The sequence below is a fragment of the Nicotiana tomentosiformis genome, chromosome 2, assembly GCF_000390325.3.
Source record: "Nicotiana tomentosiformis chromosome 2, ASM39032v3, whole genome shotgun sequence".
NCBI classification, from domain to species: Eukaryota; Viridiplantae; Streptophyta; class Magnoliopsida; order Solanales; family Solanaceae; genus Nicotiana; species Nicotiana tomentosiformis.
The window spans coordinates 1,137,730-1,156,207 of record NC_090813.1 but is presented as its reverse complement, the minus strand read 5'-3'; the positions used below and the strand labels follow the sequence as shown (position 1 = coordinate 1,156,207).

Genomic DNA, 18,478 nt, shown 5'->3' with positions numbered 1-18,478 from the left:
TCATTTGACCCAAAATGTTATGGTATGTATAAGACTACAAGTTTCAAACGTCTCGTAACCACACAAATATTATGTCATGTTTAGATTAAATGTCTCGAAAGTTTTTTTATTTTTAAAATTTTCTATCAAGTCAAATTAGATCACATTAATTAAAATGGAAGGAGCAGTGATTTTATTTATTATTTTCATAGGATCACTATTGAAACTACAGGAAAATGAGAATTTATAGCAGTCTTTCTTGTCCCAACAAAATTACAATCTCCAGAACTTCAAAATTGAAAATCCAAATAAAAAGCAGGATTTTGAGAAAAGAAAAAAAACAAATATATATTTAAAAAAAAAAAAGGAAGAGAAGACTCTGTTTTGAGCTCAGTGGCTGCTCTCTCCATTACTATGTTGTAATTCTTCATCTCTTTGGTCCCTAACTTCCATTGTAATTACTTGTTCTTTCAGCTTCTCAGCATCTAATTCTTCACTCTCATTTTCCAATTTCTTCTCACATTTATTCCCAAACGAAGAACCTTTGCTTGACATATATATAGGCGTCGCCAAAAAAGTTGGGTTCAAATCACCCGCCATTATCACTACTATTTTCACTTCAAAAACCGGCATGACCTTTAAGTTATCGCCGGCAGATTTCTCGCCGGCGCCGGCTTCGATATCACTTTGAGACTGATCATCACCGGAGCGTTTCCGGTAAGAGCAAGCTAAGATTACAAGAGCAAAAGCTATTAACCCTAGCATAGCTGCTACGCCGGCAAAGAGATACGGCGCCGGAGAATGCCACGGCGATCTCTGAAAACCCGCCGGCGGTGAAAATATAGTTTTTAGGGTTGGTTCGGTTAGTTCCGTTGTTGATGGAGCAGCAATAAAGGTACTCACAGTTCGCATTTTCTTTGTTTTTTTTAAGAACTGATTTGCGTTTTCCTTTTTTGCTTAGCTTGAGAAGTGTAGAGAAGCATATGAATATTTATAAGAAGGTTTGCAAGATATATTAGTAAATTTAATGGGGGATCAAACAATTATTTAAAGAGAAAATAAAAGGTTCTAGTATAGTACTCGTCACAAATTTTTAAGAAAGGGGAATAAGCAATCTTTTACTACGTATAATCTTTCTCTTTAATGTAGAATATGATTACCTCATTTTCTATGAATGGAATAACTGTTTACAAAGAAAAAGAGCATTGTCTAGAGAGATGTCAAATTATACTATAGCTATAGCATAAGATAGGAACAAAGACATCTTGTAACGGAAAGTCAGTGGCGGATTCAGGCCGTGAGTGCTCATTTTCTTTAATATAAAATTACTATCAATCATATAGTATAAGTGTACAACTATACAACGTAACAGAAAAAAAAAATTAATAAGAAAATGATGATTAATATTATCATTATAAAAAAATACTTCTAGTCACAAGTCAAGTATGAATCAAACTCGCGCCTCTAGCTTCGGGCACACCTTTACTTCAAGCTCAACACCATAACACCCATTAGTCTTTTTTGTTCCTGAGTGCTTGCTAGTATATTATATCCGTTTCTTATATTTTTTATATAATTACACACAGTTTATGTTGAGGTCAATGGGTGCTAAAGCACCTTAAATTAGCACATAGATCCACCATTGCGGAAGGCAGACTAATAATGACAGATTAAGAAGAAGGACTAACAAGACTTTTAGGCTCGCTAATTTTTAGAAAGGAATCGATAACGGCATATGAAGTTTTAGGCGAATTCCACATAAAAAGAAAAGATTAAAAATAAAATATGTCCATATAATATACGTGCTTTTAAGTTCGATGTAATGTAATTCAATGGATAAATATCTGTTAGAGCAAAGAGAACAATACAGTCACATCTCCACATTGTGATTTGTGAAGTAGGGGTTGTGGGTCATCTTGAATGCTATTCTTTCTCTCAAATGTCAATATGTCACTGATTTGGCCATATAAAGGTAAACATGGGAAAGCCATGAGGGAACTCTGATCCTATCTGTTTCCATCTGGACACTCAACTTTAATCATATTCTTAGTTTGTATTCCTATTTCCCACAAGGAATATGTCTCTATCATGATAATGAAAAAAATGGTTAAAATAGCACGGGCTAGCCATTTTTCGGACTAATAATCGAAAACTAGCCAGCATTTGTGAAGTCATTGAAAATGGCCACTGTTTTGCTGAAACACGGAAAATTTCAACATAATATGCGGGATTATGGAGCTCATGCGTATAAAAACTTTTAGCATATTATGTTGGAGCTCCAGGACACGGAAAGTTCCAGTATAATATGCAAGATTATGAAGCTCTTGCATATAAACTTCCAGCATATTATGATGGAACTCCATCACATTATAAAATTTCAGCATATTATGCTGGAAACTCATATGTCATATGTAAAAAATTCGGATTCCAGCATATTATGCTGGAATATTTTCGGATTTTTAATAGTGTTTTTGCTCAGATTTTATCTTTACATGAAAAATGGCTAAATATCGATTGCTTTAGAAACTGTTGCTAATTTTCAATTACCATTTGTAAATCTAGCTATTTTTGAATTTCACCCAAAAAAACAATGGTTCTTTGATTGGGCCCCAGTGTGGGCCTAAAATTGGGCTCAGGTGCAAACAGCTAAGTCCACATCTAAGCTACAGTAAAAACGCACTCTGATTTTCTCTTTTTCAATCATTAAGCAAACAAGTGAATAAACTATAGGATTGGTGGGTAAAGCAACAGCAAAAATAAATATCAGATCGTATTTGTTTTGTATTAGGATTTTATTCTATTCTAATTCATACATATCCATAGGTTGCAATATTTGAAATTTATTACTCAAAGCACTATTACTATGAATCTCATGACAGAAAAAGTCACAAACATTTTGAGTCTGAAGTTTTAAAAATAACAAAGATATACCTTCAATTTAATATTAGGCCAATTCTACGTGAAATGAAATATACATTTATTTGCGTAAGATGCCTTTTAATGCATTGGTGGAAGAATATTAGGATTGTATAAAGAATAGATTATGGTTCGCCGTTATCTGTTTTTAATAAAGTTCTTTAAATAACAGTAATACATTTTTTGTTGTAGAGCGCATTTACCTTTTGCCTCGTTCTTTATTATCGGTTCCGCATGCCAAAAGGACAAAAGAGGGCTATCCCATCATTAAAGTTGTTGCAAGTGGAAACAATGGTTCAATCACTAGCACAAAATAAAACCTAAAGAGGAACAAGATAGTGTATTCGAGTATATCACTTTATAATTATCTTAATGTTAGAATACATGGAGTTGTGTGCATTTTTGCACCCTCAATATAAACTACCTTTGAATATATACGTTAAGGGTAGCAAGTGGGCCGGATCGGGTTCGGGTTCGGGATCGGCTCAGACCCGCGGACTAAGTGGGCTGGGACCGTTAGGTCGCTAGAGGTGGGCTCGTACTGGTCTTGTGGGTCGGTTCTTAGCTAGGAACCGTTAGGACCGGGCCCGTTTGGCCCGCCAAGAGACCAGGACCGGGAGCAGACCGGTCCCTTGGCAGGCCAAACAGGCCCAACGGATATTTTTTTTAAAAAAAAGAGCCATTTGGCTTTTGAAAAAAAGAGCTGTTGGGGTTTAAAAAATAATCGTTGACTATTTTAAAAATAGCCATTTAACCCCCAAACTTAGTTTTATCCCCAAACTTTTTATTATTACACTTTTTCCCTATTTTTTACTATAAATACCCCCTCATTCTTTCATTTTCTTACAAAATCAATATCAATCTATCAAAATCTCTCTCTAATTTTCTTCTATACTTGCTACAATTGTTTACTTTATAAAAATAATAGTGAAAAAATTGTGAGGTTGCTACTATTGCTTACTTTATTCCAAAAAATAGTCAAAAAAAATTGAGGTTACAATTTGTGAAAAAATTATGAAGTTGGTGAATTGTAGTCTTTAAGTGTTCAACGATAATCAATTTTCAACAAGTTGTTCGTCAATTCAAAATGATAATTAATTTTCTATTTAATTTTTTTAAAAAAAATTACTGCTTAGCCGTTGGGCCCATTTATCCCGTTAGGACCGCGGGCCCGGCTCGTTTAGCCCGGGACCATGAGTTAACTTTTTTATTTCCCCATAATTTGACAAATGACGTATTTAAATGTTTTACAAAATCATAAAAGAAAATTTTCACTTTGATGTACAAAAATAGAAATTTAACACATTTTAAGGCATTTACTCACAACTCACAAGGCGTTCTCTTCCGCCTAAGGGTGGTATGTGGGCCGGGCCTGATCCTAAGTGGGCTTCGTAGGCCCGGTCCTAAGTGGTTCCGGGCTTCGCGAGCTTCTTGTTGGAACCGGACCGGGACCATGAACTAACGGTCCCGAGCCTAAGTGGGCCCAACAGATACTTTCTATTTTTTAATTTTTTTTTATAGAAGTTAGAGAAAAAAAATGGTAATAAAAATATCTAAGGCAATTCCTTGTAAATATATATATATATATATATATATATATATATATATATACTATACAAGATCGAGTAGGCTGGCGGCAATCCGCACAGCCATCCAGATCTAGCTAAATTTAGTACCCTTTTGTACTAGGACATAAAAACCGAAATATACAAGAATTTTCGTATAGCTTGATGACTGTATGGAAGGGTTACCCTTTTACCCAAGCAAGGAGCCTGTCCAGATCTAATACATACTCTTATTGAGCCCATGTGTCTAGCGGTTCTAACCATGAGAAATGACGCCCTTTTTAATATTTTCAACGGGCTAAGGTCCACGGCTTGCTAGACGGAGCCACTAAGGCAAAGCCAATAAGAGTAGTGCTAGATCTGACTGTATCACCATCTCGGAACTGTGATGACCCAAAATGTTATCTTTAAATTTAATAATTAATTTTTTATTTTAAGACCTCGAAAAGCACTATTTATCATTCATCGACTTGCGTGCTCAGTCCGTAAAATTTTCCGAAAAGTTTTCAGGTGAAAAATGAATTAAAATGTGAATTAGAGCTTTAAAACTCAACTGAGTTGACTTTGGTCAACATTTTTAACAAACGGATTCGGATCAGTATTTTGACAGTTTCGGTAGGTCCGTATCGTGATTTGGGACTTAGGCGTATGCCCGGAATCAAATTCCGAGGTCCCTAACCCGAGATATGAAATTTTGATAAAAAATTAAAAGTTTAAGTTCAAATAGTGATCGGATATCAAATTATGTACAAACAACCCCGGAATAGAATTTTGATAATTCCAACAGCTCCGTATGGTGATTTTGGACTTAGGAGCATAATCGAAATTTTATTTGAAAGTCCGTAGTGGAATTAGGCTTGAAATGCCAAAAGTTGAAATTTTGGGAAGTTTGACCGGTGGGTTGACTTTTTGATATCGAGGTCGGAATCCGATTCTGAAAATTAAAATAGGTCTGTTATGTCATTTATGACTTGTGTGCAAAATTTGAAGTCATTCCGAATTGATTTGATGTGTTTCGGCACAAGATATAGAATTTGAAAGTTCAAAGTTCATAGATTTTGATTTGAGGTGTGATTCGTCGTTTTGATATTGTTTGATGTAGTTTGAAGCCTCGACTAAGTTCGTATTGTATTTTGGGACATGTTGAAATAATTGGTTAAGGTCCCGAGAGTCTCGGGTGGTATTTCGGAAGATAAACAGAATGGATTTCGGACAAAGAGGGTTGCTGGAAATTTGCAGAAATTTCGCCAGAAATTTCTGGTGCGTGGAGCCAACTTTGGAAGCTTATATCTCGCGTCACGTATTGGTATCAGCGCGATGTTGATGCAAGACGGTAGGGTGATTGCCTACGCGTCCAGACAGTTAAAGATGCATGAGAAAAAAATTCGGTCCACGGCCTTGAATTAGCAGCTATTGTTCGTGCCTTGAAGAATTTGGCGGCATTATTTGTACGGTGTCCATTGTGAGGTCTATACCGATTACCGAAGTCTACAACATTTGTTTAAACAGAAGGATCTTAATCTGCGGCAGCGAAGATGGTTGGAGTTGCTTAAGAATTATGATATCACCATTCTCTATCATCCTGGGAAGGCCAATGTAGTGGCCGATACCTTGAGTCGTAAGGTGGAGAGTTTGGGCAGCTTAGCATATTTACCGGTAGCAGAGAGGCCTTTGGCCTTGGATATTCAGGCCTTGGCCAACCAATTTGTCAGATTGGATGTTTCCGAGCCGAGTCGAGTTTTGGCTTATGTGGTTTCTCAGTCTTCTCTTTATGACCGTATCAGGGAACGTCAGTATGATGACCCTCATCTGCTTGTCCTTAAGGACACATTTCATCACGGCGATGCCAAGAAAGTCACTATTGGTGATGAAGATGTATTATGGATGCAGGGCAGGCTATGTGTGCCAAATGTAGATGGTTTGCACGACTTGATTTTCCAGGAGGCTCACAGTTCGCGGTATTCCATTCATCCGGGTGCTGCAAAGATGTATCAAGACTTGAGACAACACTATTGGTGGAGGCGGATGAAGAAATACATAATGGAATATGTAGCTCGGTGCCTAAATTGTCAGCGGGTGAAATATGAGCATCAACGACAGGGTAGATTGCTTCAGAAGTTGGAAATTCCAGAATGAAAATGGGAGCGGATCACTATAGATTTCATTATTGGGCTCCCACGGACTCGGAGGAAGTTCGATGCAGTTTGGGTGATTGTGGATAGATTGACCAAGTCGGCTCATTTCATTCCTGTGATTACTACTTACTCTTCAAAGCAGCTAGCTCATGTATATATTCGCGAGATTGTCAGACTTCACGGTGTACCGGTATCTATCATCTCTGACCGGGATACATAGTTTAACTCAGAGTTTTGAAGGACTGTACATCGAGAGTTGGGTATTCGTGTGGAGTTGAGTACAACATTTCACCCTCAGACGGATGGGCAGTCTGAACGCACTATTCAAATACTGGAGGATATACTTTGTACGTGTGTGATAGATTTTGGGGGTGCTTGGGATCAGTTCTTACCACTTGCGGAGTTTGCTTACAACAACAGTTGCCAGTCAAGCATTTAGATGGCTCCGTACGAGACCTTGTATGGTAGGCGGTGCCGGTCCCCAGTGGGTTGGTTCGAACCGGGCGAGGCTAGGCTATTGGGTAGAGACTTGGTTCAGGATGCCTTGGAAAAGGTTAAGTTGATTCAGGATTGACTTCGTACAACCCAATCTAGACAGAAGAGTTATGCGAATCGGAAGGTTCGTGATATTGCATTCATGGTTGGTGAACAGGTATTGCTCCGGGTTTTGCCTATGAAGGGTGTGATGAGGTTCGGGAAGAAGGGCAAGTTGAGCCCTAGGTATATTGGGCCTTTTGAGATTCTTGAGAGAGTTGGAGATGTGGCTTACAAACTTGCACTACCACCTAGTCTCTCTGCGGTTCATCCAGTATTCCATATTTTCATGCTTCGAAAATATCACGGCGATCCGTCTCATGTGTTAGATTTCAGTTCGGTTCAGTTGGACAAAGATCTATCTTATGTTGAGGAACCAATGACTATTTTGGATAAGCATGTTCGAAAGCTGAGGTCAAAGAACATTGCTTCCGTGAAGGTTCAGTGGAGGGGTCATCCGGTCGAGGAGGCGACTTGGGAGACCGAGCATGATATGCGTAGCTGTTATCCACACTTATTCACCAGCTTAAGTACTTTTTCTAACTCCGTTCGAGGACGAACGTTTGTTTTAGAGGTGGAGAATGTGATGACCTAAAATGTTATCTTTAAATTTAATAACTAATTTTGTATTCTAAGACCTCAAAAAGCACTATTTATCATTCATCGACTTGCGTGCGCAGTCCGTAAAATTTTCCGAAAAGTTTTCAGATAAAAAATGAATTAAAATGTGAATTAGTGCTTTAAAACTCAACTGAGTTGACTTTGGTCAATATTTTTAACAAGCGGACTCGGATCAGTATTTTGACAGTTTTGGTAGGTCCGTATCGTGATTTGGGACTTAGGAGTATGCCCGGAATCAAATTCCGAGGTCCCTAGCCTGAGATATGGAATTTTGATAAAAATTAAAAGTTTAAGTTCAAATAGTGACCGGATGTCAAGTTATGTACAAACGACCCCGGAATAGAATTTTGATAATTCTAACAGCTCCGTATGGTGATTTTGGACTTAGGAGCATGATCGAAATTTTATTTGAAAGTCCGTAGTGGAATTAGGCTTGAAATGCCAAAAGTTAAAATTTTGGAAAGCTTGACCGGGGGGTTGACTTTTTGATATCGAGGTCGGAATCCGATTCTGAAAATTGGAATAGGTATGTTATGTCATTTATGGCTTGTGTGCAAAATTTAAAGTCATTCCGAATTGATTTGATGTGTTTCGGCACAAGATATAGAATTTGAAAGTTCAAAGTTCATAGATTTTGATTTGAGGTGCGATTCGTCGGTTTGATGTTGTTTGATATGGTTTGAAGTCTCGACAAAGTTCATATTGTATTTTGGGACATGTTGGAATAATTGATTAAGGTCCCGAGGGTCTCGGGTGGATTTCGGAAGGTAAACGGAATGGATTTCGGACAAAGAGGGTTGCTGGAAATCTGCAGAAATTTCTGGTGCGTAGAGCCAATTTTGGAAGCTTATATCTCGCAATTCATAAGTAATCGGAAAATGTTCAAAACATGAAAGTTATAGTCGTTTGATTCTAGTATCTAGAAAGTTAAACCATTCATTATTTGGACATTTGTACAAAGAGTTATGATAGATTGAATGAAGGCTGGTAGAGCAGCTTCGCCAGAAATTCTGATGCGTGAAGCCGACTTTGGAAACTTATATCTCGCAATTCATAAGGAATATAAAAATTTGCAAAACACAAAAGTTGTAGTCGTTTGATTCTAGTTTCCAGAAAGTAAAACCATTCATCATTTGGATATTTGTACATAAAGTTATGATCGATTGAAGGAAGACTGGAAGAGTAGTTTCTGGTGGACTTTTAGTGACGGAAAATGGACTTTTAGTGACGGATGAGCAGAAACTTAAGGACCAAAAATGGACATTTCCTTCATTTCGTTTTGGATTTTTGGAGCACGGTTCTTGGGCGATTTTTGGGCGATTTTCACAGGAAAATATTAGGGTAAGTGTTCCTTATCCTATATTGTTTATATTTTATGATTCCATACTCATTTACATCATGAATCTATGAATTTATGGAAGAAAAATCAAGATTTTGGCAAAATCTTCCAAAAATGAAAATTTAAGATTTGGAAGTAGAGTTGTTATCAGAATTTGATAAAATCAGTATGGGTGAACTCGTAATTGAATGGGTTGTCGGATTTTGTAAGTTTCGCCGAATTCCGAGATGTGGGCCCCACAGGTAAATTTTGAGCTAATTTCGGATTTTATTGAAAAATATAATATTTTCTTATGAAATTGATTACTATAATTTTTGTTGACTGTATCGAATTAATTATGACTAGATACGAGTCGATCGGAGTCGGAAAATCGAGGAAAAAGCATAATACTTGGTTAAATTGGAGCAAGTCGAGGTAAATAACTTGTCTAACCTTGTGTAGGGGAAATTTTTCTAGGATTGATAATTATAATATGTGAAAAGTCGTGTACACGAGATGACGAGTGTGTACACGGAGTAAATGTGAAAGATTATATTTTAAATTGTGTAGATCACTGTTGCGTATTAATTAAATTATTTTATTTTGTTATATTCTTTATTATTGATTTAATGTTTATATTTTTAAATTTGCCTGACCTTTTCCTGCTAATTATTTTATCTGTTTAGTTGGAACTTGGTTTCTTTTATTCTGTGCATTATTTGAAGGTTGATTTTCTTTAAATTAAATATTATTAATATGAAGTATTTGACATTTTTAAACTTGATATTGAAACAACGTATTAAAGATTTTGAAATATTATTTTCCTGAATTATTTACTCCTGAATATTTTTGTAAGATTTTCGTACTCATTGTGATGGAACAGTGAGCCCTTTATTGTGGAAAAATATTATTGTTGAATTATTTTGACATGAGCCGTGAGCTCTTTATTGTGAAAAATATTATTGTTGAATTATTTTGACATGAGCCGTGAGCTCTTTATTGTGAAAAATATTATTGATGATTTAATTTGGCATGAGCAGTGAGCTCTTTATTGTGGAAAAATATTGTTGTTGAATTATTTTGGCAAGTTAAATTATTTGAGCACTTGAGGTACAAATTATGATATATTGTGATATTGATACGTATGCGGTGGTATAAGGTCTGGGTATTGAAACGCATGCGGTGAGATAAGGGTGGCTTGATACGCATGGCTAGTAGGGAGAACTACTAGAAGTCATGCGGTGTGATAAGGATGGCTAAAACGCGGGATGCTATTTCGGAAAAAATATTTTCTTTCAAATAAATTGTGAAGGCTCCCGCAGTGAGATAAGAAAATGAGATATTGTGAATTTGTTTATGATTTGGGACTACGAGGCGGTACCTCAGGAGTGCCCTTGTTGATATTGATTTATGGCCGCATTTTTCTTTGATTATTGTTGTGATTTTCTTAAAGTTGGAAAGAATTCTCTTTTGTTTCCACGAGGTATTTATTTGCCATTATTTGATGTAATTAAATGTGACATACTACTTGATTCATTTCCATTATCATTTTATCTTATAATATTGTTTAAACATTTTACCATGCCATTATTTATTCTCTAGTAGGTCCTGACCTGACCTCGTCATTACTCTACCGTGGTTAGGCTTGTCACTTACTGGGTACCGCTGTGGTGTACTCATACTACACTTCTGCATATTTTTGTGTGCAGATCCAGGTACATCTTATCAGACCACGCATCAGTAAACTAGCTGTACGAGGAGACTTCGAGGTATATCTGCCAGCGTACGTAGACTCCGGAGTCCCCTTCTATTTTACTATGTTGTCTTCCTTATTTGCTTTAGACTCTGATGTATAGAGACATAGAGAATAAATTCTTAGAAGCTTGTGACTTATTTCTACCGGGCTTTGGGAGTTGAAATTGTTTGAATTGTAGTTTAATTATTTCAGATATTTATTATTATTCCGCATTGATAGGCTTACCTAGCCTTAGAGACTAGGTGCCATCACGACATCCTACGAAGGGAATTTGGGGTCGTGACAGGAACCAAGCCAAGAAACTGTATAAAAAATCCTTTATATTTTGATAGAGTCCAGATCTTTCATGGTTTATATAGGAGAGAAGTTAAATATTCAACATAGATATGAAATTTTTTAGCCGGACATAGTCACGGCTGGAGAGGAGAGACTTGAAATATTTAACAAAATAAAATAAATACCTTTTAAGGCCGGAATGCAAGGCCTGAGTCCGATGAACGGGGTGTTTTATTTACTTCAGGAAAATAAGTACAAGAGAGTAATTACAAGAGAGAGAGTCTAAAGGCTGATGCCTTCTCTCGAATAAATGTGCCTATAAATAAGAAAAAAAATAAATCTTAAAACAGTAAAAGAGGGTCCTACATTCTGCGTCCCTGTACAGTGTTTCTACTGTACAAACAGTGTTTCTACTGTTGAAACAGTGTATCTACTGTTGAGCGGGGTCCCCGACGACTTTACTGTGTTGTAGGTCCCGGGCAGCTATTACTGTAGTTGACCACAAATATCACAGTCCAGGTTATTTTTCTAATTTCTTCATCCTTTGGAGGAATTCTTCCGCATTTTGTATGATATCATTAGATAATATCTTATCTGTTTCAATAGGCTGAGAATCATCCGCAATATCATCGTTGCTAGTTTCACTCTGCATCGAAGTGTTAGATTTTTCATATTGGTTGATAGAGCGAAGCAAATTTCTTTTTACTTCTTCCAGATAATCATTAATCGTTTCATCTTAATCTCCTTCTTGAAAAGAGATTCTTCTGGCAATGTGCCGAACTGAGCTATCATCAATTTTTTCCTTTTGGGGTTTGTTGGAATATTCTTGGATTTTTATTTTATTGGAATCCAAGAGTTCTTGACCGTATAACAACTTTGTTTTGGGATCCTTTTTTATCAATTTATCCCAGAAATTATTATAAAAAGTCATGTATAAACAAGAAATTTGTTCTTCAGTGAATCCCAACTCCTGAGTCCACTTATGAATCCATGGAATAGAGAATTCTAGAAAGAAGTATATTTGGTCAATTATTTCTAAATAACAGATATGATCTGTGTGGTATAACTCATTTAAAGCTGGTGAAACTTTTGTCCATTCTTTGTATAACATAAGAAATGGATCAGGTAATATTCTGACTGTTGGACCGTGGTATGACCACCAATGTAAAAACCAATTAGGAATCGGTTCAGTAATTATTTTTGCACATACTTTTATGAACCAAGTGTGCTTCTGTCTATCATTATTATAATATAGTACTTTATCAAAAGCTTGGATATAATCCCAATAAATAAAATTCATACGAGTTTTGTTAAGGCTTATTTGTCTCTCTTTCATTGTAGATATACCCCAATCTTCAACTGATATAATCTGTTTGATAATAATTTTTGAGAAGTTATAAACATTCTCGTCTGTGCTATAACCGAAAAAATGCTGAAATTCTGCAATGCCTGTACTGGTGAGAATAGTCTCATAGTAAGAATGGATTTTGTATGACTCACTCGGATAATATAATCCATTTATCAAGTACCTTTGGAATATCTTCCATGGCTCTTCTTTCCTCTGAATCTCAGTATTTTCTAAAAGAAATATCATTTCCTTTTTAATTAATTTTTCATAGGACTTAATATCATCATTGTCCTCTTTGGTAATTGAGGCAAAGGTATCACTTTACTTTTGAGCAGTCAAATATGCTTGCAAATGTGCGTATAACGGATTATCTTCTGGAATATCTTCTAGATGAACAGATGGACTTGACGAAGATTCGCCTTTGAGAAATATCTTCTCATTTACTAAACTCCTTTTTCCCATTTGTATAATTGGGGAGTTTGATGAGGATCCGTATGACGATCTTTGAGAGTATGACGGAGATGATCTCCCTTGGGAATGTGAGGACGATCTTCCCCTTCTTCTACCTCTACTTCTGACCCATGGAGGATCCATCCTGCAAATATTCACGAGATAAGAAATCTGGCAGAGAGTTATCAATTCCCTTTTTATACTGAATTTCAAAATCAAAAGGGGCTAATTGAGCCTGCCATCTTGCAAATATTAACTTTTAGGCATCATGTTTAAAATCTTTGTTAAACATATATTTAACAGATTGGGCGTCAGTTTTTATCAAAAACTTTTGATTATATAAATCATTTTGGAATTTTAAAACACATTTAACAATATTTAACATTTCATGAGCCACAGTAGCATATTTTTTCTGGGCTTTAGTCCATTTCCAGAGTGAAATCTTATCAAGTATTCACAATTATCATTGGGGTTTATTTATTTCAATATCCCTCCTTAACCAATATTAGACGCATCCGTCTCGACAATCTTTTGCCATGCAGAATTAACAAGGGTTAAACAAGGTAAAACTTTTACCCTTTGCTTAATATTTTTAACTAAAATGGTATGACTATCAGTCCAAGATTTTTTATGATCATTTTTCAGCCTATCATATAATGGGGCCAGATCACAAGACAATTTTTTATAAAATAGGGATATATAATTTAAACTTCCCAAAAACCTTTGTAACTGAGTTCTATCGGTAATAATATCAGAAAATTTTGATGCAAAGTCAATAGATCTTTGAATCGGAGTTAATTTTCCTTGACAGATATAATGTCTTAAAAATCGAACATCAGTTTGGAATAAACTCATTTTTAGTTTTGAAATAACTAAACCATTTTGTATAATAATTCTTTTAAAAATATCTAGATTCTTAATATGTATTTCAAATGTTTTAGAGAATATCAAAATATCATCAATATAAACAATGATAAAATTCAGATATGGATTAAATATATCATTCATGATTTTTTGAAATTCAGAAGGGGCATTTTTTAAATCAAAAGGCATAACATTCCATTCATATTGCCTGAATGGAACATTAAAAGCAGTTCTATAAGTATGCTCTTTAAATATTTGAACCTGCCAATAACCACATTTTAAATCAAACTTTGAAAATATATTGGCACCATATAATCTTGATAACAAATCCTTTTTGTTGGGGATATGATACCTTATCCACTTTAAATGTTTATTCAAAGGTTTATAATTTATAGCCAATCTAGGAACGCCACGTTCCTTTTCTGCAGCATTATTAACATAAAAAACGGTACAAGACCACGAAAATTTTGAAGGTTTTATCAAACCCTTTTGTAACAAATTATCAATTTTTTTTTTGCATAATTCTACCAATTTAGCGTTTATCTGACAAGGTCAAGATTTAGTAAGGATATCATCCTCAGAAAAGTTATCTTCATATGGAAGAATGACAATATATTTTTTTCGATTCCAAAAAGTACTAGGATGATCAGCACAAATATCAATAGCAATTTGTTCGAAAATCAATTTAATCTTTTTCTGTACTTTAGTGGATTTTAAAGTATCAAATATATTCATTCTAAATAATTATAATTGTAAAGAATCAATATGTCTTTGCTTAATATCAATTAAAATATATATAGCTCTAGTTATGGGATCTGTAACAAAAGTATAACTTATTTTTTTATCCTTATAAGTAGCTGTAAAACCTTTCGAGTCTATGCTAGTAAAAGGATAAATAACGTTAATAAAAGGTGTTCCAAGTATAATGAGAGGATATAACTGGTTTTTAATCAAGAAAAAGAAATGAGGAATGCAAACTTTATTCTGACAAATACTCGTATTAGGCAATTTATATTTTATATCTAAAGCATGACCTGATGCAGATTTAACCATATGAGTAGTTTTTAAAAAATATTTAGTAGGTACTAAACCTTCCTGAATGCAGCTAACATCAGCTCCACTATCAATCATAGCAATATTTGTAATAGAAAAATTATTATCAATTAAAATAGTACATTTAACATACCATTTATGAGCAGTAATAATTTGCATCATTTTCAAAAATATATCATGTTTAGAATTAAGACTAATAGGTTCTTCCTCAATATCATTTTCAGAAATACCTTTATTTTTGTCATTAGATTTCTCAGCTAGAGAATTGATTTTCTCAATCTGAGTAATCCTATGATCATAAATCATTTGATTTTGTTTAAGAGAATTGATCTCTTTTTTTTAATTTTTCAAATTCAACCTTTAAATCGTCGAAAGAAGAATCTCTTACTGAAGTTGTATTTTTAGTTATAAGAGGGTTATTAACCTCTAATAAAGAATAAGAAGCAGAATATTCAAATTCATTTTTTGAGTTTTCAAAAGATTTTGAAAAATTTGAACTTGTACTTGCAGCTAAATTTATAATTTTTTCTCGAAGTTTTTCATCAGTAACTTCTTTTAAAAGTTCCATCACATTATCAGAGGTGATAGTTTTTATATTAAAGTCTTGAAATTGTGATTGTAATTTATAAAATTCATCATTATTACAAGTACATGTATTACCTTGGCAAGTTGTGCAAGCATTATCTAAAGCTTTATCACTATCAGATAAATCAAGTAAATCAACTTCATCATCAGATGCCGAATAAGAATCATAATTTGATTCCGATCCAGATGTGTATAACAAGCCATAAATCTTATCATGTAACTCACTGTCAATCTCTAAGGTTTTCAACTTTTGAAACTTACAATTTGGAGCTATGTGGCCAAATTTTTCACATTTATAACACTTCAGGTCAGCAAGATCCTTCTTAGACCTATTTTTCGTAAATCTCTTTGACTTACGATAGCTATTTCTAGTATCACGTTCTTCCTTAGATCTATATCTAGACCTCTTTTTCTTATATGGACTATCAGGGTTAGGGTATCTATGATACTTGTGTTTCTTCTTCTTGCTATGAGCAGAAGTCTCGGGTAAACCGAACTGGGCACAAAAGTCTCTTAATTGAGATTTTTCCTTAAGCTTATCTTTCTTAAGCTGTGTAGACAATTTCAACTCATTACACAAGTTTAATCCTTCTTGTGTGCAAACTCCTATCAGTTTTTCATAGGTATAATCCTTATAAGAAATTTCACCGTAGCTACCCCTTAGAGTTTTTCTTACTCTTTCAGCAAATAAGGAGGGAATGCCATTTATAAACTTAGCTTTTCAATGTTCATACTTATTTTTGGGTAATTCCATAACCCTACTCATAAAGGTATCTTTATACCATCTAAACTCACCTAAGGTCCTATATCTAAGACTATTAAGTAGAGTACGGACTGTCTCATATTGATTGGTAAATCTACCATTGAAATGTTCTAATATGGTAAGAATAAGGGCATAAACAACATCTTCTCTATTTTTTACTAGAGCCATACCTAAGTTATCAACTCCTTCGTCAGTGGCTATTGCATTAATAACCGAAGCCTTTTGATCAACAGTTAAATAAGTATTCCACCAACCACGAAGTTGGCTAGTAAAACCTGCAATAATCATTTTGCAAATATCTGTATTTTTCATACTTTTACAAATAGTTGCATACATAAGCATTCTATGCACAAGAATAGTTAATTGTCTATCAGTCAAACCATCAAGATTTCATTCATAAATTTCGGAACCACTATAAGACGTATTAGTGTGATTCCAATCTCGTTCTTCTGTTAACACATCTTGAGGAGTAGGACGATTATAATAATAAGTTTGCATCTTGGGTTTATCAACATACCTATTATTCTTTTTGGGATAACCTCTGAGTTTATTAAACTCTGAACAAATTTTATTTTTATAATCAGAATTGGTTTCTAATTTATCAGCAATTTTTTTTGATAAATCAATTGGTTTGATATTTAAACCAGATAACTTTTTATCAAGAAGTTCTTCTAAATCATTTAACGATTTGAATTTAAAATCCTGAATCTCAGAAGGTCTTTGAACATGAGTAAGAAAAATTTGAGTGTCTGACTTACTTTCAGAAGTAGAAGCAATATCGGATTTGTTAGCACTCATTCCTTTTATCAAAACTGTTAATTCGTCAAGTTTTTTATCAAGAGAATTTATATGTTCACCCAAAACTTTGACATATAAACTCAAATAATTATTTTGAGAAATCAGTTTATTAATTTCGGCGATGCTGACTGCGGCAACATCTTCTTCAATAAATTTTTAAAATACAGTGAAAGTAATACCTATATTATTAGGTAAAACAAAAGGTGATTGAGGTGGATATATAACTTTAAAAATATTACCACTCCCATCTTTATAAGATCTTTCTAAAACCTTTATGTATAATGGTAAATAGGTAACTATAAATCAGGGAACAAAATACATAATTTGATTATGTAAAGCACAAGTTTCATAAAACTCTTGTGAAATATTATTTAAATCTTCTTTACTATAAGTGTCAAAAAATCAAATTTTAAATCGGTTCCATTTATCACTAAAGAAATCCTTTTGAACATATTTTCTTGCCTGTGATCCTGGACTAAAATCAATTTTGTGAGGAATCATTTAAATTTCATTTGGGTCAAAATCAATTTCGGATGCAGAAGGAATATCCTTATCAGAAATATTATCATTATCCTGAACAATATTTGTTTGAGGGTTAATTTTAACCCTTTCAACAAGCTTATCACCAATTTTAGTAGAAATAGTGTGCAAAGATGCAACACAATTTCGAGCTGGTACATAGACTGGTTCAACATGAGAAATATATTGAATAGCAGGCAACAATCTATGATTAGAAAATGAATGCTTTTTATAATTCAGACTAATAGCAGGCAAAAGTTTATTATTAGAAAATGACTGCCTATTATAAGTAGGACTATTATCATCAAATTGAATGCAAATCCTACCATCCGGATTTTGAGTAATATGAGAATATTCAGTATTAGTGACAACATTTGTTATTTGACTTGGGGATATAACCGAATCCAAAGTTCAAGTAGTTAGAAAATTAATTTCTTCCCACTTAATAAGTCTCCTCGTGGTGACCTTAGACTTAGCAAAATTGGGTTCCACCAATATAGTCTGATCGGATGTATTATATAATTTATATCTAGGATTTAATGTAGATAGTAATTTAACTAAATTCTATACGATAAACATATAAGTTCAGATCCAGGCGCATAATTATAACCATGCGTTTTCACATTTAATGTCAATGCATCAAGTATATACAATCAGAAAGAGATAACTGAAGATTGGATTGAGTATTAAAATATACTGGACCATAGGCCATAGTAGATTCAATCGAACCCATCAGAGACTGTCTAAAATTCAAGTTTCTAGCATCTCTAAGAGCCGCTAAAAATATCTCTGGTAACCCTTTAAGGGTTAATGATTTAAAAGCAATTTGAACCATACCAACATGCAGATAGTTATACTTATCAACATCTTGTTTGTTTAACAAACGAATTATATATATAGTATATAAGATATATAAGATGTACATATAGTATAGTATAGTATGTATATATATATATATATATATATAGTGTAATTATAAAAAGATTGGGGTTAAAATA

The 18,478-nt window shown here is 34.1% G+C and overlaps 1 protein-coding gene across 1 annotated transcript; it reads right to left on the bottom strand.

The window, feature by feature from the left end:
• Positions 1-206: 206 nt before the first annotated feature.
• On the bottom strand, positions 207-1,019 carry LOC104108663 (protein GLUTAMINE DUMPER 2-like). Its single transcript, XM_009617758.4, has one exon. The coding sequence runs from the start codon at positions 889-891 to the stop codon at positions 370-372; it is 522 nt and encodes a 173-aa protein (XP_009616053.1). The 5' UTR covers positions 892-1,019; the 3' UTR covers positions 207-369.
• Between the last annotated feature and the right edge of the window lie 17,459 nt (positions 1,020-18,478).